Source organism: Scyliorhinus torazame, chromosome 10 (genome assembly GCF_047496885.1).
Source record: "Scyliorhinus torazame isolate Kashiwa2021f chromosome 10, sScyTor2.1, whole genome shotgun sequence".
Taxonomy (NCBI): domain Eukaryota; kingdom Metazoa; phylum Chordata; class Chondrichthyes; order Carcharhiniformes; family Scyliorhinidae; genus Scyliorhinus; species Scyliorhinus torazame.
The window spans coordinates 7,575,586-7,596,018 of NC_092716.1; the positions used below are offsets into that span (position 1 = coordinate 7,575,586).

The window sequence follows — 20,433 nt, forward strand, 5'->3', positions numbered from 1 at the left end:
TTACGGATTTTATTGAAGTACGCTTTGAGGCCGGTGATGGGCTTTCTCCTTTATCGATACTGACCATTGCCCATACTGACCGCGCCCAATGTTGCTCGGTCCCAATAGCGGCCAATGCCCACCTTGACCGCCGCCAGTGGTACTCATTGCTAATGCTGACCACCGCTGGCACTCTCAATCAAAAAGGAGATTCATTGCCAATACTGTTTTGCGCCTTGCCAATGCTAACGCTAACCTGAGGCTTCAGAGAGGGGAAAGATTGTTGAAAGTTTAAGGGGTAGGGCTGGGTAAACACTCACTCCACTTCCGTTCTTGAGGATAGACTCTGATGTCACCCTGTCCATTCCTTCCTCCCAGCCAGGTGGATTGTATAGCTGAAGAACACAGTGGTTAAGGTCAATGGCAATCTGTACATCACCTGTTTCCCTGAATAACTGTTCAATGTCAAATTACAAGAACGTGACAGAGATGTTCACGAAAGGGGGTCAATATGCTGACCTTACCCCATGACATATATAACATAACAGAGTGCCTACTGAAACCACTATGATTATTTAGAGTCAGGGCTGCACTCTCAACAAACAGTCTTCATGAACCCCAGCAAACAGGACTCATGATTAAAACCGATCAAACCAGGATTTTCTCCACCAAAACGCACTAATTGTGGATAGTAATATAATAGAAATTATGTGCGTGAAATTAATCCCAGTCACGTATAGCAGGGCGGACTCAAGGTGTAGCTGACAGGGAGAATTAACTCATTAAATTCTGCCGCAGACTTAGGGCATCTATATACGCAGCCTTCTTTTAAACGGTTTGCGTAGTGTGCATTATGTGTCGGGAATGCTGCAATACAAGCAGATTATAAAGGGCCTGTGCTCAGTGAAGGCATTTTTAGGTTGTGGTTTGCAGGGGTACCGCAAAACCAAACAGACCAAAATCATTCCGGAAACAGTCAGGCTGGGTGGCTCTCTGAGAGGGTCATACCATCCAGATGCTACACCCTCTGGCGAATGGAAATACTGATACGGAAATACTTTGACAAACAGGAGGCAGCACGGTAGCATTGTGGATAGCACAATTGCTTCACAGCTCCAGGGTCCCAGGTTCGATTCCCGGCTTGGGTCACTGTCTGTGCGGAGTCTGCACATCCTCCCCGTGTGTGCGTGGGTTTCCTCCGGGTGCTCCGGTTTCCTCCCACAGTCCAAAGATGTGCAGGTTAGGTGGATTGGCCATGATAAATTGCCCTTAGTGTCCAAAATTGCCCTTAGTGTTGGGTGGGGTTATGGGGATATGGTGGAGGTGTGGACCTTGGGTAGGGTGCTCTTTCCAAGAGCCGGTGCAGACTCGATGGGCCGAATGGCCTCCTTTTGCACTGTAAATTCTATGATGATCAGGAGGCGATGTTATTGGCCAGCAGTGCCTCATTGCTGAGGCTGCAAGTTATGCCGTGGTTGCTGTCCCCAAAGGACAAGGAGGTCAACACCAAACTCATCTTGGCCTCTTCACAGTTCAATATCTTGTCAACCCTCACGGACCTATACTATTGGCCAAAACTCAATGACCAACAGATGATAAATGGTCAAGTGAGCGATGTTCTAGAGAAGGGACTGGAACTCTAAATGAGAAAGAGATCACTATTCGAAGCGGGGAGTGGTGGAAAGAGAGTTTCTCATTCAGCTCCTCATACACTTCCAAATTCTGACATTGGCTGTCAACACAGCTGGTAACCAAAATCTTAACTTGTCTCACCTTCGGTATCAACCAACCCCATTCATGATTGTTGATTCCCAACAAATATGGGACTGAGTTGATCTCGTTTGCCTCGAGCAGCTTTTCAACATCTCGAGGCAAGAAGGTACCATCCACCACTGGAAAGAGGAAAACCTCATTTGGAAAAAAGGAAAAGAAGGAGTTTCATTGGAGGTAGCACTGCTGACAACTGTGGTGTAACAATGTAAATACTTGAAGGGTCCCCGTATCACATAATGAAAGAATATTCAAAGAAAATGAACGCGGCGATTTTTGATTTTAAGGAGTTCCAGGATTTTGACCCAGCGACAGTGAAGGAACGGCAATGTATTTCCAAGTTAGGGTGGTGACTGGGAGGGGAACCTCCAGGTGGTGGGATTCCCATGTGTTTGCTCCCTTGATGTGGATTTGGACGGTGTTGTCGAAGGAACCTTGGTGAGTTCCTGCAGTGCATCTTGTAGATGGTACACACGGCTGCTACTGTGTGTCGGGGGGTGAAGGAAGTGAATGTTTACAGAAAGGATAATCAAGCGGGGCTGCTTTGTCCTGGATAGTTTTGAGCTTCTTGAGTGTTGTTGGAACTGCACTCTCCCAGGCAAGTGGAGAGTATTCTAGTACACTCCTGACTCGTGTCTTGTAAATAACGGATGGGCTTTGGGGAGTCAGGAGGTGAGTTACTTGCCGCAGGATACATTGCTTCTGACCTGCTCATGCAGCAACTACCCCCCCCCCACCCCCCGCCCCCTCCCCCCCCCCCAACCAACAACAGACTTCGAGACCCCCACGGAGACGGGGAGACCCCCCACAAACAAACAAGGAAATCGAGACCCCTCAAGGTGTAGCCATCTCAGATGGCCACCTGCAAAGGACCATGGGAATTATGGCCAACCCAGGACTCAGACAGACTCTGAGCTTGTGTGTGTATTTGCAACCCAGATAGCGAGACGCGATTGAAACTCCCGCTCGTTTGCATTCTAATGGCCCATTTCCCCAGAACAAAAGGACTGTACTCGGGTAACCGATGCAGATACAGACTAACTGGCACCACTCCCTTTGCTAAGAAAGCCCAAACAGCCAAGGTCAATGACTGCTCAGGACACGCCCACCCATCAAGGCACCCGCCCTTTTATTGGCCAAAATCGAAGGCAGTGATCGAAGCCTGTTGAATTATTGGGTCCAAAGCTAAGGACCGCCCCAAAGAGCGTGGAATCCCAGAGGGATAAAAAGAGGCACAGCCATGTGCTCTGTCTCTCTTGGCCCCGGCCTACGCCTAAAACCAAGTGTAGCATTACGACCAGAAGACAAGTTCAAGACCAACGATCACTACCAGACGGATGAGCCCAGCAGAAACAAAGCCACTTCTTCCACCCAGCCACGCAAGATCCGGACAAAGGCCTTGTTCCTCTGCATAGAGCCGGTTGCCCTGAAGTTAAGTGTAGGTTATTGTAGTTGTTAGGTGTAGTTTAGCTTGTAGTGTTTTATGTTGCATGCCGAAGTAATCCTTGTGTGTAAATAAACTATCTTTGAACTTGAACTAACTAACTGGTTGTTTGGTCTTTGATCGATATCTGGTAAAGCCTTGTGGTGGTATCATTTGATACCTGGCGACTCTGAAAAGCAATATTATCATTAATAACTGCCATATCTAGTTATTAATTTGGCAACATTATTGGTGCCGATTGGCAACATTATTGGTGACTCCGGTGCCGATTGGCAACAGAGGACACGGGGAACCACCCTCCCCTCCATGGACATCAAAACCACACGAAGAAGGAAGAAGGCAGCCAGCCCCTCCCCAACAATGGACCTCCGCAGAGGGCCCCTAGCATGTCCTTCACCACCTGGCGGCTATACTTCCTGCATGGTCATCTTTAAAAAAATATAATTTAGAGTACCCAATTCATTATTTTGAAATAAGGTCCCAGGTTCGATCCCGGCTTTGGGTCACTGTCCGTGTGGAGTTTGCACATTCTCCCCGTGTCTGCGTGGGTTTCGCCCCCACAACCCAAAAAGATGTGCAGGCTAGGTGGATTGGCCACGCTAAATTGCCCCTTAATTGGAAAAAAATGAAGTGGTACTCTAAAATATATTTTTTTAATTATGCAAATCAGACTCATGACCTTCCTGACATTAAGGCATTTTTAAATTATCGAACAAACCAATGGATGCACCAAGGCTCAGAACGCAGGAAACTGTGAAGCCTGGAGGAGGAGTAAGGTTGTGGCGAGGCAACTCCACAATTAGTTACAGGAGGAAGAGGGTGAGATTTGAAAACATTTTTCAAACAGTTGGAATAAATTGGGTACCATGTCCGATGATTTGAAACCACCCGATGCCTCACAGTTGCCCACTGGTCAGCGCTGTACTATTCCAGGGAGTTCAGAATACAATATAACTCGTCTCGCTTTTTTGCCATGGCATAGATTGAGACAAGTGTGCGCGAGATGGCGCGAGTGATGATATTGAGGACAGAACTGTTACATTAGACACAGAAGAGGAAATATCCACAACTTGAAGAATTAAAAGAATAGGTTTTACGAATACATCTTTGGGAGGTTTGGGAATGTTCATCAATTCCTCTTCGGACATCTTCCCGAGGCAATCAACAATCTCCTTGGAATGGTTAGTGTTACAGCCAGCCAGGTTGGCAATCATCTATAAATTGAAGTCAGCAGTTACTGAATTGAATCAAGGGGCCATTTTCCATCAATTTCCCACGTTTGAGGCCAACACTAATAACATCTCTACCTCAAAGGGGGTTACTATCGACAGAGGTACAACTGCTACCTCAGTTGCAGAAAGGCTCTGGTCAGGCTCCAGTTTGGAGTAATTGTCAGGGAGTGCGGTGGGGGCTGATTCAATCGTGGCTTTCCAAAGGGAATGGAATAATTATCCGAAGAGAAGAGATTTGCAGGGCTACAGGGAAAAGTCAGGTGAGGAGGGGAAGTGGCTGAGCTGCTCTCGCAGAGAGCCGGGCGTGCACACAAATGGCCTCCTTCTGTCCCCAAGCCTTCTGTTATGCGCACCACACCTCAGGAAGGGTAGAGTAGCCTTTGAGAGAGTGACGTGCAGATTCACCAGGATAAAACTGAGTTTACAAGGGTAAATTCCGAGGACAAGCTGCAGACACTAGGCTTGTACTCCTTTAGTTTGGCTGACAGATTGGGCATTACGGAAACTTCTCAGTCTTTCCAACAGCAAAACAGAATGATCACAAGTGTTCAACTGGTCACGTCTACTGGTCAGGACTCAGCAAGGCATTGGATACCATCAGAATGATCTGGTAACGTGTGAATCTGCAAAGGGTGGATCCCAAGAATCTGTTACAGTGTGGATCAACAAAGGGTGGGCAGCACGGTAGCATTGTGGATAGCACTGTGGCTTCACAGCTCCAGGGTCCCAGGTTCGATAACCCGCTGGGTCACTGTCTGTGCGGAGTCTGCACATCCTCCCCGTGTCTGCGTAGGTTTCCTCCGGGTGCTCCGGTTTCCGCCCACAGTCCAAAGACGTACAGGTTAGGTCCATTGGCCATGATAAATTGCCCTTAGTGACCAAAATGTTAGGGGGTGTTATTGGGTTACGGGGATTGGGTGGAAGTGAGGGCTTAAGTGGGTCGGTGCAGACTCGACGGGCCGAATGCCCTCCTTCTGCTCTGTATGTCCTATGTAAAGTGTGGATCCCAGGAATCTGTTACAGTGTGAAGCTACAAAGTGTGAACATAGAACATACAGAGCAGAAGGAGGCCATTCGGCCCATCGAGTGCAACAACCCACTTAAGCCCTCACTTCCACCCCATCCCCACAATCCAATAACCCCTCCTAACCTTTTTGGTCATTAAGGGCAATTTATCTTGGCCAATCCACCTAACCTGCACGTCTTTGGACTGTGGGAGGAAACCGGAGCACCCGGAGGAAACCCACACAGACACGGGGAGAACGTGCAGACTCCGCACAGTCACCCAGCGGGGAATCGAACCTGGGACCCTGGTGCTGTGAAGCCACAGTGCTAGCCACGTGTGCTACCGTGATGCTCAAGGATCCCAGGAATCTGCTACAGTGAGGATCAGAAAAGGGTGGATCCCCGGAATCTGTTACCGTGTGAATCTGCAATGGGTGGTTCTCAGGAATCTGTTACCGTGTTGATCAGAAAAGGGTGGATCCCAGGGATCTGTTACAGCGTGAATTGTCAAAGGGTGTATCCCAGGAATCTGTTGCAGTGTGAATCTGCAAAGGGTGGATCTCAGGAATCTGTTACAGTGTGGATCAGAAAAGGGTGGATCCCCGGAATCTGTTACCGCGTGAATCTGCAAAGTGTCGATCCCAGGAATCTGTTACAATGTGGATCATAAAAAGGGTGGATCCCAGGGATCTGTTACAGCGTGAATTTTCAAAGGGTGTATCCCAGGAATCTGTTGCAGTGTGAATCTGCAAAGGGTGGATTCCAGGAATCTGTTACAGCATGAATTTTAAAAAGGGTGGATCCCAGGAATCCGTTGCAGCGTGAATCTGCAAAGGGTGGATCCCAGGAATCTGTTGCAGCGTGAATTTTAAAAAGGGTGGATCCCAGGAATCCGTTGCAGTGTGAATCTGCAAAGGGTGGATTCCAGGAATCTGTTGCAGCGTGAATTTTTAAAAGGGTGGATCCCAGGAATCTGTTGCAGTGTGAATCTGCAAAGGGCGGATCCCAGGAATCTGTTGCAGCACAAAGCTGCAAATGTGAATTTCAGGAATCTGGTAAACTGAATCTGCAGAGAATGGATTGCAGGAATCTGTTACAGTGTGAATCTGCATAGAGCGGATTCCAGGGATCAGTTAGTGGTAATCAACAGAGAGTGGATTCCATGGATCCATTACAGTTTGAATATTCAGACAGGGGATTTCATAGGTCTGTACAGCATGAATCAGCGCAGAGTGGATTAAAAGGATCCACTTGAAGCTTGAAGCTGTGGATTCTGGTGATACGTCACAATGTGAATCTGCAAATAGGTTCCAGAGACCTGTTACAGCGGGAATCAATAGAGAGCAGATTACAATGATCTGTCGAAGCGTGAATCCACACAGAGTGGATTCCGGTCATGTGTGACAGTGTAAATCTGGAGAGAATGGATTCCAATGATCTGCGACCGATTGGAAGCTTGAGAGGGTGGATTCCAGGAATTTGTACAGATCCCATGGCGGTCACTCGGTAGTGCCTCTCCAAATCATGGGGCTGGTTTAGCACAGGGCAAAATCGCTGGCTTTGAAAGCAGACCAAGGCAAGCCAGCAGCTCGGTTCAATTCCCGTACCAGCCTCCCCAAACAGGAGCCGGAATGTGGCGACTAGGGGCTTTTCACAGTCACTTAATTTGAAGTCTACTTGTGACAATAAGCGATTTTCAAATTATCATGTGCGAACGGCCACAGGTAAAAAAGCACTGGGCCCACTCATCGCCCATGAACTCCAAAACAAATTGAAGGGAGTGTCATCTGGCACTGTTACTCTTTTTCAACCAGGTGGAAATCCCACATTATGAAACCAACAAAATCTCCTTGCATTTTGAATGACAAAAACTCACCACAGCTGTTGATTTAGGGTCTGGAGCAAATACAGTTGCGATCAGATTGGTCCCACTTTCTGATATTGCCTTGTGAAACAGGCCAGAGGACAAGGGAGAAATAACCTGCCAACAGATCAAGGAGAGTGGCCATTAACGTAATACTTGAAAGTTCCCTCTTCCCAACCCGATCACCTGGGGCAACCTGCAAAGAGGAACCCCAGCCAGCTTCCATGTCGGTGCCGTAGGTTTCAGCTGGACTGGGGGCCTGGGGGGGGGTTCTGCCCCTTGCACCCCCTCCCCCTCCCCACCCCCCCACCCACCCCCAAGGATAATCAAAAATGTGATCACGGTTGCTAATCGTGGTGAGTGACCCTTTAAGGGCAACACAGCAGAGTCAGGTCACCTGACCTGGATGACCAATGGGGTCTCAAGAGTGGAGAATTACCCCAAGGAGAGGTGTTCTCCTTGGCAAGAGGCATTCCTGAAATATCTGCAGACATGCTGCTGCTTTTGTAGATCCTTGTAAATAAATCCTTCGCTGCTCACTGATGAAGCCGCTGAGGGTGCCTCATTACGCTAATGGAATGTTCGACTTTAGCTCAATGGATTGGAATTCTAAAGTGATGTTTCAGTTGTACAGAGCCTTGAACTGACCTTATCCAGGGTTTTGGGAAACACATTCAGGAAAACGATACAGATCTTTCAGCAGGAGGAGGCCACTCGGCCCCTCCCATCTATTCCGACATTCAATAGGATCCTGGCTGATCTGATTGTAACCTCAACCCCACATCCTGCCGACCCCTGATAACCTTCCACCTCCTTGTTAGTCAGGAACCTATCCAGCTCTGCCTTAACAATAATTGATTCTGCTTCCACTGCCGTTTGAGGCTGAGTTCCAGAGACTCCCGATCCCCTGAGAGGAAAAATAATTCAAATCTCGGTCTTAAACGGGTGACCACTTATTTTTAAGCAGTGACCCCCGAGTTCCAGATTCTCCCACAAGAGGAAATATCCTCTCCACATCCAGCCCCTCAATGCCCCTCAGGGCACTATCAGCGCGTTAGCCGCGGACCCAAATCCCGCAACGGCCGCTAAATCTCACGATCAGCCAGAAACGGGATTTGCGGCAGTGAGATGGGTGGGTTTGGGGGATGCGTCCCCCCACCCATCTGCCAGTGGATTCCAATGTCCGTTGGGGTGGTGCCATGTCCATGGGCGGGGGGGCGCTCGATGTCCGTTGGGAAGTGGAGGGGGCTGCCTTAAAGTTAACTTTGAGATCGGCACCCGAACTTCAGGATCCCGGCATTGCAGGCGCATTTAGGCCCCGCCCCTCCAGCTGGCTGTGTGACCCTCACCAGAACTTTCAACTTTCCCAGAGTGTTGTTAAAGTGTGAGAGAAGAGGCAGTCGTGAAGCTAGCGGGGTTTAAGAGTGAAGCACGTTGCTGTGGGTCCAGAGTCACATGTAGGCCAGACCGGGTAAGGACGGTAGATTTCCTTCCCGAAAGGACATTAGTGAACCAGATGGGTTTTTACCACAGTCGACAATGGTTTCAAGGTCATCATTTGATTTTTAATTCCAGATTTTCCATCTGCCCTGGGGGCTGGAGGGGGGGATGTGAACCTGGGTCCCCAGAGCATTACCCTGGTTCTACAAAGAACAAACAAAGAAATGTACAGCACAGGAACAGGCCCTTTGGCCCTCCAAGCCCGTGCCGACCATGCTGCCCGACTAAACTACAATCTTCTACACTTCCTGGGTCCGTATCCCTCTATTCCCATCCTATTCATGTATTTGTCAAGATGCCCCTTAAATGTCACTATTGTCCCTGCTTCCACTACCTCCTCCAGTAGCGAGTTCCAGGCACCCACTACCCTCTGTGTAAAAAACTTGCCTCGTACATCTACTCTAAACCTTGCCCCTCTCACCTTAAACCTATGCCCCCTAGTAATTGACCCCTCTACCCTGGGGAAAAGCCTCTGACTATCCACTCTGTCTATGCCCCTCATAATTTTGTATACCTCTATCAGGTCTCCCCTCAACCTCCTTCGTTCCAGTGAGAACAAACCGAGTTTATTCAACCGCTCCTCATAGCTAATGCCCTCCATACCAGGCAACATTCTAGTAAATCTCTTCTGCACCCTCTCTAAAGCCTCCACATCCTTCTGGTAGTGTGGCGACCAGAATTGAACACTATACTCCAAGTGTGGCCTAACTAAGGTTCTATACAGCTGCAACATGACTTGCCAATTCTTATACTCAATGCCCCGGCCAATGAAGGCAAGCATGCCGTATGCCTTCTTGACTACCTTCTCCATCTGTGTTGCCCCTTTCAATGACCTGTGGACCTGTACTCCTAGATCTCTTTGACTTTCAATACTCTTGAGGGTTCTACCATTCACTGTATATTCCCTACCTGCATTAGACCTTCCAAAATGCATTACCTCACATTTGTCCGGATTAAACTCCATCTGCCATCTCTCCGCCCAAGTCTCTAAACAATCTAAATCCTGCTGTATCCTCCGACAGTCCTCATCGCTATCCGCAATTCCACCAACCTTTGTGTCGTCTGCAAACTTACTAATCAGACCAGTTACATTTTCCTCCAAATCATTTATATATACTACAAAGAGCAAAGGTCCCAGCACTGATCCCTGTGGAACACCACTGGTCACAGCCCTCCAATGAGAAAAGCATCCTTCCATTGCTACTCTCTGCCTTCTATGGCCTAGCCAGTTCTGTATCCACCTTGCCAGCTCACCCCTGATCCCGTGTGACTTCACCTTTTGTACTAGTCTACCATGAGGGACCTTGTCAAAGGCCTTACTGAAGTCCATATAGACAACATCCACTGCCCTACCTGCATCAATCATCTTAGTGACCTCCTCGAAAAACTCTATCAAGTTAGTGAGACACGGCCTCCCCTTCACAAAACCGTGCTGCCTCTCACTAATACGTCCATTTGCTTCCAAATGGGAGTAGATCATGTCTCGAAGAATTCTCTCCAGTAATTTCCCTACCACTGAAGTAAGGCTCACCAGCCTGTAGTTCCCGGGATTATCCTTGCTACCCTTCTTAAACAGAGGAACAACATTGGCTATTCTCCAGTCCTCCGGGACATCCCCTGAAGACAGCGAGGATCCAAAGATTTCTGTCAAGGCCTCAGCAATTTCCTCTCCAGCCTCCTTCAGTATTCTGGGGTAGATCCCATCAGGCCCTGGGGACTTATCTACCTTAATATTTTTTAAGACACCCAACACCTCGTCTTTTTGGATGTCAATGTGACCCAGGCTATCTACACACCCTTCTCCAGACTCAACATCTACCAATTTCTTCTCTTTGGTGAATACTGATGCAAAGTATTCATTTAGTACCTCACCCATTTCCTCTGGCTCCACACATAGATTCCCTTGACTATCCTTCAGTGGGCCAACCCTTTCCCTGGCTACCCTCTTGCTTTTTATGTACGTGTAAAAAGCCTTGGGATTTTCCTTAACCCTATTTGCCAGTGACTTTTCGTGACCCCTTCTAGCCCTCCTGACTCCTTGCTTAAGTTCCTTCCTACTTTCCTTATATTCCACACAGGCTTAGTCTGTTCTCTGGATTATTAGTCCAGTGACAGTACCACTGCCACCCCGTTGCACCCGACATGTCACCAATCAAGTCACTCTTCTAAACTCCAGCAGATTTTGAGACTGAGATGAATAGATTTCTTTTTTTTTTTTAATAAATATTTTATTGAAAATTTTTGGTCAACCAACACAGTACATTGTGCATCCTTTACACAACATTATAACAATACAGATAATAATGACCTTTTTTATATAAACAAAAAACAACAAATAAATAAATATTAAATAACAAAAATGAAAACTAGCCCTAATTGGCAACTGCCTTGTCACAGGCTATACCCCCCCACCCACCCCACCCCCATCCCTCCCCCCCCCCCCCCCCCCCCCCCAAGTCCTGGGCTGCTGCTGCTGCCTTCTTTTTTCCCCCATCTATCTTTCCGCAAGATATTCGACGAACGGTTGCCACCGCCTGGTGAACCCTTGAGCCGACCCCCTTAGGACGGACTTAATCCGCTCTAGCTTTATGAACCCCGCCATATCATTTATCCAGGTCTCCACCCCCGGGGGCTTGGCTTCTTTCCACATTAGCAATATCCTGCGCCGGGCTACTAGGGACGCAAAGGCCAAAACATCGGCCTCTCTCGCCTCCTGCACTCCCGGCTCTTGTGCAACCCCAAATATAGCCAACCCCCAGCTTGGTTCGACCCGGACTCCTACTACTTTTGAAAGCGCCTTTGTCACCCCCACCCAAAACCCCTGTAGTGCCGGGCATGACCAAAACATATGGGTATGATTCGCTGGGCTTCTCGAGCACCTCGCACACCTATCCTCCACCCCAAAAAATTTACTGAGCCGTGTTCCAGCCATATGTGCCCTGTGTAATACCTTAAACTGAATCAGGCTTAGCCTGGCGCACGAGGACGACGAGTTTACCCTGTTTAGGGCATCTGCCCACAGCCCCTCCTCGATCTCCTCCCCTAGCTCTTCTTCCCATTTCCCTTTTAGTTCGTCCACCATAGTCTCCCCTTCGTCCCTCATTTCCCTATATATATCCGACACCTTACCATCCCCCACCCATTTCTTTGAGATGACTCTGTCCTGCACCTCTTGTGTCGGGAGCTGCGGGAATTCCCTCACCTGTTGCCTCGCAAAAGCCCTCAATTGCATGTACCTGAATGCATTCCCTTGGGGCAACCCATATTTCTCGGTCAGCGCTCCCAGACTTGCGAACTTCCCGTCCACAAATAGATCTTTCAGTTGCGTTATTCCTGCTCTTTGCCACATTCCATATCCCCCATCCATTCCCCCCGGGGCAAACCTATGGTTGTTTCTTATCGGGGACCCCCCCAATGCTCCGGTCTTTCCCCTATGTCGTCTCCACTGTCCCCAAATCTTCAGTGTAGCCACCACCACCGGGCTCGTGGTGTAGTTCCTCGGTGAGAACGGCAATGGGGCTGTCACCATAGCCTGCAGGCTGGTCCCCCTACAGGACGCCCTCTCTAATCTCTTCCACGCCGCTCCCTCCTCCTCTCCCATCCACTTACTCACCATTGAAATATTAGCGGCCCAATAATACTCACTTAGGCTCGGTAATGCCAGCCCCCCCCTATCCCTACTACGCTGTAAGAATCCCTTCCTCACTCTCGGAGTCTTCCCGGCCCAAACAAAACCCATGATGCTCTTTTCTATCCTTTTAAAAAAAGCCTTCGTGATCACCACCGGGAGGCACTGAAACACAAAGAGGAATCTCGGGAGGACCACCATCTTAACCGCCTGCACCCTCCCTGCCATTGACAGTGCTACCATATCCCATCTCTTGAAATCTTCCTCCATCTGTTCCACCAACCGCGTTAAATTTAGCCTGTGCAATGTGCCCCAATTCTTAGCTATCTGGATCCCAAGGTAACGAAAGTCTCTTGTTACCTTCCTCAACGGTAGGTCTTCTATTTCTCTACTCTGCTCCCCTGGATGCACCACAAACAGCTCACTCTTCCCCATGTTCAATTTATACCCTGAAAAATCCCCAAACTCCCCAAGTATCCGCATTATTTCTGGCATCCCCTCCGCCGGATCCGCCACATATAGTAGCAGATCATCCGCATATAAAGATACCCGGTGTTCTTCTCCTCCCCTAAGTATTCCCCTCCATCTCTTGGAACCTCTCAGCGCTATCGCCAGGGGCTCAATCGCCAGTGCAAACAGTAATGGGGACAGAGGACATCCCTGCCTTGTCCCTCTATGGAGCCGAAAATATGCCGATCCCCGTCCATTCGTGACCACACTCGCCACTGGGGCCCTATACAACAGCTGCACCCATCTAACATACCCCGCTCCAAAACCAAATCTCCTCAACACCTCCCACAGATAATCCCACTCCACTCTATCAAATGCTTTCTCGGCATCCATCGCCACTACTATCTCCGTTTCACCCTCTGGTGGGGCCATCATCATTACCCCTAACAGCCTCCGTATATTCGTGTTCAGCTGTCTCCCCTTCACAAACCCAGTTTGGTCCTCGTGAACCACCCCCGGGACACATTCCTCTATTCTCATTGCCATTACCTTGGCCAGGACCTTGGCATCCACATTTAGGAGGGAAATTGGTCTGTAGGACCCGCATTGTAGCGGATCCTTTTCCTTCTTTAAGAGAAGCGATATCGTTGCTTCAGACATAGTCGGGGGCAGTTGTCCCCTTTCCTTTGCCTCGTTAAAGGTCCTCGTCAGTACCGGGGCGAGCAAGTCCAAATACTTTCTGTAAAATTCAACTGGGAATCCGTCCGGTCCCGGGGCCTTTCCCGTCTGCATGTTCCTAATTCCTTTCACCACTTCTTCTACCGTGATCTGTGCTCCCAGTCCCACCCTTTCCTGCTCTTCCACCTTGGGAATTTCCAGCCGATCCAAAAAATCCATCATTCTCTCCCTCCCATCCGGGGGTTGAGCTTCATACAATTTTTTATAAAATGTCTTGAACACTTCATTCACTCTCTCCGCCCCCCGCTCCATCTCTCCTTCCTCATCCCTCACTCCCCCTATTTCCCTCGCTGCTCCCCTTTTCCTCAATTGGTGTGCCAGCAATCTGCTCGCCTTCTCCCCATATTCATACTGTACACCCTGCGCCTTCCTCCATTGTGCCTCTGCAGTGCCTGTAGTCAGCAAGTCAAATTCCACATGCAGCCTTTGCCTTTCCCTGTACAGTCCCTCCTCCGGTGCTTCCGCATATTGTCTGTCCACCCTCAAAAGTTCTTGCAGCAACCGCTCCCGTTACTTACTCTCCTGCTTCCCTTTATGTGCCCTTATTGATATCAGCTCCCCCCTAACCACCGCCTTCAACGCCTCCCAGACCACTTCCACCTGAACCTCCCCATTGTCATTGAGTTCCAAGTACTTTTCAATACATCCCCTCACCCTTAGGCACACCCCCTCATCCGCCATTAGTCCCATGTCCATTCTCCAGGGTGGGCGCCCTCCTGTTTCCTCCCCTATCTCCAAGTCTACCCAGTGTGGGGCATGATCCGAAATGGCTATAGCCGTATATTCCGTTCCCCTCACCTTCGGGATCAATGCCCTACCCAACACAAAAAAGTCTATGCGCGAATAGACTTTATGGACATCGGAGAAAAATGAGAACTCCTTACTCCTAGGTCTACTGAATCTCCACGGGTCCACACCTCCCATCTGCTCCATAAAATCCTTAAGCACCTTGGCTGCTGCCGGCCTCCTACCAGTCCTGGACTTCGACCTATCCAGCCTTGGTTCCAACACCGTGTTAAAGTCTCCCCCCATTATCAGCTTTCCCGTCTCTAGGTCCGGGATGCGTCCTAGCATTCGCCTCATAAAGTTGGCATCATCCCAGTTCGGGGCATACACGTTTACCAAAACCACCATCTCTCCCTGTAATTTGCCACTCACCATCACGTATCTGCCCCCGTTATCCACCACTATAGTCTTTGCCTCGAACATTACCCGCTTCCCCACTAATATAGCCACCCCCCTGTTTTTCGCATCCAGCCCCGAATGGAACACCTGCCCCACCCATCCTTTACGCAGCCTAACCTGGTCTATCAGTTTCAGGTGCGTTTCCTGTAACATAACCACATCTGCTTTAAGTTTCTTAAGGTGTGCGAGTACTCGTGCTCTCTTTATCGGCCCGTTGAGCCCTCTCACGTTCCACGTGATCAGCCGAGTTGGGGGGCTTCCCACCCCCCCCCCCCCTTGCCGGTTAGCCATCATCTTTTTCCAGCTTCTCACCCAGTTCCCACACAGCTGTATCTCCCCCAGGCGGTGCCCCCCCGCCCATCCTCTCCCGTACCCACTCCCCCCTTTCCCCAGCAGCAGCAACCCAGTAATTCCCCCCTCCCACCCCCCCCGCTAGACCCCCCGCTAGCGTAATTACTCCCCCCATGTTGCTCCCAGAAGTCAGCAAACTCTGGCTGACCTCGGCTTCCCCCCGTGACCACGGCTCGCACCGTGCGACGCCCCCTCCTTCCTGCTTCTCTATTCCCGCCATAATTATCATAGCGCGGGGACCAAGCCCGCGCCTCTCCCTCGGCCCCGCCTCCCATGGCCAACGCCCCATCTCCTCTCCCTCCCCACCTCCCCCATCACCACCTGTGGGAGAAAGAAAAGTTACCATACCGCAGGATTAGAACATAAAACCCCTCTTCGCCCCCCCCATTCGCCCCACCACTTTGTCCAAACGTTCTTTTTCATAATCCACTCATTCCAGTTTTTCTTCTACAATAAAAGTCCACGCTTCATCCGCCGTCTCAAAGTAGTGGTGCCTCCCTTGATATGTGACCCACAGTCTTGCCGGTTGCAGCATTCCAAATTTTATCTTCCTTTTGTGAAGTACCGCCTTGGCCCGATTAAAGCTCGCCCTCCTTCTCGCCACCTCCGCACTCCAGTCTTGATAAACGCGGATCACCGCGTTCTCCCATTTACTGCACCGAGTTTTCTTCGCCCATCTAAGGACCATTTCTCTATCCTTAAAACGGAGGAATCTCACCACTATGGCTCTGGGAGTTTCTCCTGCTCTCGATCCTCGCACCATAACTCGGTACGCTCCCTCCACCTCCAACGGACCCGTCGGGGCCTCCGCTCCCATTAACGAATGCAGCATCGTGCTCACATATGCCCCGACGTCCGCCCCCTCCACACCTTCAGGAAGGCCAAGAATCCTCAGGTTGTTCCTCCTTGCGTTGTTTTCCAGTGCCTCCAACCTCTCCACACATCGTTTCTGGTGTGCCTCCTGTATCTCCGACTTCACCACCAGGCCCTGTATATCGTTCTCATTCTCGGCTGCTTTCGCCTTCACGACCCGAAGCTCCTGCTCCTGGGTCTTTTGTTCCTCCTTTAGCCCTTCGATCGCCTGTAGTATCGGGGCCAACAACTCTTTCTTCATTTCCTTTTTTATCTCCTCCACGCAGCATTTCAAGAACTCTTGTTGTTCAGGGCCCCATATGAAACTGCCACCTTCCGACGCCATCTTGGTTTTTGCTTGCCTTCCTTGCCGTTGTTCGAAAGGATCCGCTGCAATCCGGCCACTTTCCTCTCCTTTTTCCATCCGTGTCCAGGGGGAACACCCTCCTGGTTTACCGCACGGTGTTTTCAGCTGTTAAAATTGCCGTTGGGGCTCCTATCAAGAGCCCAAAAGTCCGTTTCACAGGGAGCTGCCGAAACGTGCGACTCAGCTGGTCATCGCCGCACCCGGAAGTCCAGATGAATAGATTTCTGTTGGGTAAGGCGAGACTGACCAGTGCTGAATAAGTGGAGTTGAACAACAGATCAGTAATGGAATGATTCAATGATCCTGAAGAGGCTGAATTGTTGACTCGTATTTCTGCACAGGATTCCCTCACGGGTTGTGTTGAGGAACGCATCACTCACGATAGAACTTTCAGCAAAGTAATTCATCTCAGCCATTGGAGAACAAACAAAAGGGGCAAGAACAAATGAATAAATGAAAATCCCCTCTCTCCCAGCCTCTCTACGCGTGGGACTAAGGCCTGGATTTTTGTATCTGAGGTCGCTCTATTGAGCGAGGAATCTCCCAGCATGCCATACCCACCTCACGACAAAGTGCACCAAATGGCGCTATCTTCGTTCCGGGCGGGGTGAGTACAGAATGGAGTCAGGCCCACTGGCCCCACATGCAGATCAAGGCAACAACCGGGATGGCTGGGTGCCTGGCTGACTTGTTAAACGGCCAGCCTCAGTTCTCCGGGACTTTGTCCCAGTTGTTTGCTTAAACATGAGGCCCTCTGGCCCCCATCCTTCTCATCCCCACCCACTCCCCATGCCCATAAAGGCCAACCCACGACCCTCCACCCAACCCCCAGGGCCAGTCATAGCCCCTCAGCCACGACCCTCCACCCAACCCCCAGGGCCAGTCATAGCCCCTCAGCCACGACCCTCCACCCAACCCCAGGGCCAGTCATAGCCCCTCAGCCACGACCCTCCACCCAACCCCAGGGCCAGTCATAGCCCCTCAGCCACGACCCTCCACCCAACCCCAGGGCCAGTCATAGCCCCTCAGCCAACTGAATGGTAAGGTTAATGGCAGTGTGGATGAGCAGAGAGATCTCGGTGTCCATGTACATAGATCCCTGAAAGTTGCCACCCAGGTTGAGAGGGTTGTTAAGAAGGCGTACGGTGTGTTAGCTTTTATTGGTAGAGTGATTGAGTTCCGGAGTCATGAGGTCATGTTGCAGCTGTACAACACTCAGGTGCGGCCGCATTTGGAGTATTGCGTGCAATTCTGGTCGCCGCATTATAGGAAGGATGTGGAAGCATTGGAAAGGGTGCAGAGGAGATTTACCAGAATGTTGCCTGGTATGGAGGGAAGATCTTATGAGGAAAGGCTGAGGGACTTGAGGCTGTTTTCATTAGAGAGTAGGTTAAGAGGTGACTTAATTGAGGCATACAAGATGATCAGAGGATTGGATAGGGTGGACAGTGAGAGCCTTTTTCCTCGGATGGTGATGTCTAGCATGAGGGGACATAGCTTTAACTTGAGGGGAGATAGATATAGGACAGATGTCAGAGGTAGGTTCTTTACTCAGAGAGCAGTAAGGGCGTGGAATGCCCTGCCTGCAACAGTAGTGGACTCGCCAACACTAAGGGCATTCAAATGGTCATTGGATAGACATATGGACGATAAGGGAATAGTGTAGATGGGCTTTAGAGTAGTTTCACAGGTCGGCGCAACATCGAGGGCCGAAGGGCCTGTACTGCGCTGTAATGTTCTATGTTCTATCTCATGTCCCCTGACCCATCACTCTTATTCCCTGACACACTCCATGCCAACTCACTCAATATCCACCACGGCATTACCTCAGGAACCATGCTGAGGTTTAATAAAGGTGCAAACATCTATTGTAGATTTCACGATCCAAAATAAAACACTATTTCACAAATACAGTTAAATCCCCTTAAGTACTTACTCCCTTATTTAAAAAAGCATCAGATCTGTAGGAAATGGGGATCTGCACCTGCTCCATTTTAAAAGTTTCTTGGAGGTCCCACGACCGTGAAAAAGTAAGCTTAAAACTAGTCATTGATAAACCCAATATGGAATTTGGGAGACGTGTCTTTCACTCAGAATGGTGTGGATATGTAGCTCACTATCAGAGGGAGTGGGTGAGGTGAATAGAAGAGATACATTTAACAGGAAGTGTGTGAGGGAGGAAGGAAGGAAGGCCAAAATGCTGGGTTGAGAGAAGAGGAGCATCATGTGGAACAATTGAACTGCTGGGCCTGTTCCTCTCACAGTTAGAGACACGTCACTTTCAGTTCTCCTGGGGATCAGAAATGCCCACTGTTGGGGCCACCTGGTTCATTGTCTTTAGCTTGACGATGATCAGCGGGCAGACCAGTTAAACATGCAACATCAACCTGTAGAAGTGTTAACCAAAATATTTTGTACAGAAGAGGGGGGAGTATTGGAAATAAAGACCGATAACGTACATGCAACGAGACACTTATTGAACCGGCGGATTCTCCAAATATGGTCACTGAGCCTGGGTCACCTCCGAAGCTCTCAATGTTTTCTTGAACCCACTTCAGGGCAGCAACTTGATCCAACATACCCAGGTTTCCTGGCAGATGCTCATCTCCTGTGCTGAAGACAGAATGACAAGTGCAGATTGCTGTGTGTAAGACTTGCATCAACAACAGCTCCCATTTATAGAACATCATTAACAGAGGGAAACATGCTCGGGATATAGAACATAGAACAAAGAACATACAGTGCAGAAGGAAGCACAGCCATAGTGCAGAAAGCAACTGCAGTACTTTGCCAAACATCATCATGAACCAATCCAATGGGATGTCCATGGTTGCTAACGTCCTCTTAGGACATGAGACCTGAATGTGGAGGGTGCCTGGGTAGAGTGGATTTCCTTTAGCCCAGAGGGGAATAACCAGGGGGCAAAGATTTTGGGTAATTGGCAGAAGGATTAAAGAGGAGTTGAGGAGAATTTATTTCACCCAGACGGTCGGTGGTGGGGTCTTCAGTTCAAGGTCTGATACTTGGAAATGTTTGAAGCACCGTAACCTACAAGAATACGGACCGAGATCTGGGAAGTGAGTTTAAGCAGGAAAGCTCTTTTTCGGGTGGTACCGACAGAATATTTTTATGTTTCTATATTTCCACTGACCTGAGAAATCCAATAATTCCCAGCCGGTATTGGATCACCACCACTACCACATCCTCGTAAGCTGCAAGTGCTGATCCGTCATAGAAGTAAGAGTCTCCCATTGCAAATCCACCACCGTGGATCCAGACCATAACCTGATGGATAAAATGGGATGTGGTCAAAAATTCGGGACGTTTCAGCGGGACTTTCAGGACTGTTGACAAAGCCAGGGAAATGAGAAACTGGAATGTTGTTACTGAAAAGCTGCAAAGAAGCTGTTTGTGCCATTTCTCTCTCTCTCTCTCTGTAAAGTGTTGTGCCAGGATTTGCAAAGTAACCAATCCTGGGAGATCAACTGAGATCTTCTGGGAATAAAATGTGGAAACCTGCTCCATGCAACTGCACCCAGGAAGAAAACGGAACAAAATATCTGTTTTGTGGAATGACTGCATCGATACCAACCTCGGAGCAGCTATATCCGTATACACCTTTGTTTATCTTTTTTATAATTTGTTTATCAAACTGTAAAAAAAAAATGGATACTTAAGGTGGATTGAATGATTGTGGACAGAACATCTGCTCTCTCTGATCTGAGCTCTACTAATAGCATAGACTCCAGACTCCTCTGTTCTCCTTTGGTTTCATCTTTTTTATAGTGTGGTTGCCAAAAACTATCCACAATACTCCAACCGTGGCCTAAGCAGTGATTTATAAAATTGTGGCATGCTTTATTTGCTACAAACGCTATATACATCCTTTAATGCTTCTGTTTCATCTCAAGTCCAATTCCTGCTCAACTACGATCCCCTCATCAGCATCTTTGATGCCGTTTACCGTCATTTTATCAAATGTTTCAATTTTAAGTTTGAGTTTAGTTAATTTTCTAGGGAGTCATTCTCTGAAAACAAAAGGGATATGTTCAAGACTCGCACCATTTT

General features: G+C 49.2%; 1 protein-coding gene across 1 annotated transcript in view; it reads right to left on the minus strand.

Annotated features, from left to right (window-relative positions):
- The window catches only part of LOC140430336 (fatty acyl-CoA hydrolase precursor, medium chain-like), a 48,871-nt gene that overhangs the window by 20,664 nt on the left and 7,774 nt on the right, over positions 1-20,433 (minus strand). Inside the window, exons 4-9 of the mRNA XM_072517791.1 lie at positions 19,517-19,650; positions 18,825-18,978; positions 7,307-7,411; positions 4,297-4,407; positions 1,753-1,887; positions 300-374 (exon numbers count right to left, since the gene is read on the minus strand). Coding sequence (XP_072373892.1) covers positions 300-374; positions 1,753-1,887; positions 4,297-4,407; positions 7,307-7,411; positions 18,825-18,978; positions 19,517-19,650 — 714 coding nt within the window. The remainder of the gene's footprint in view (positions 1-299; positions 375-1,752; positions 1,888-4,296; positions 4,408-7,306; positions 7,412-18,824; positions 18,979-19,516; positions 19,651-20,433) is intronic.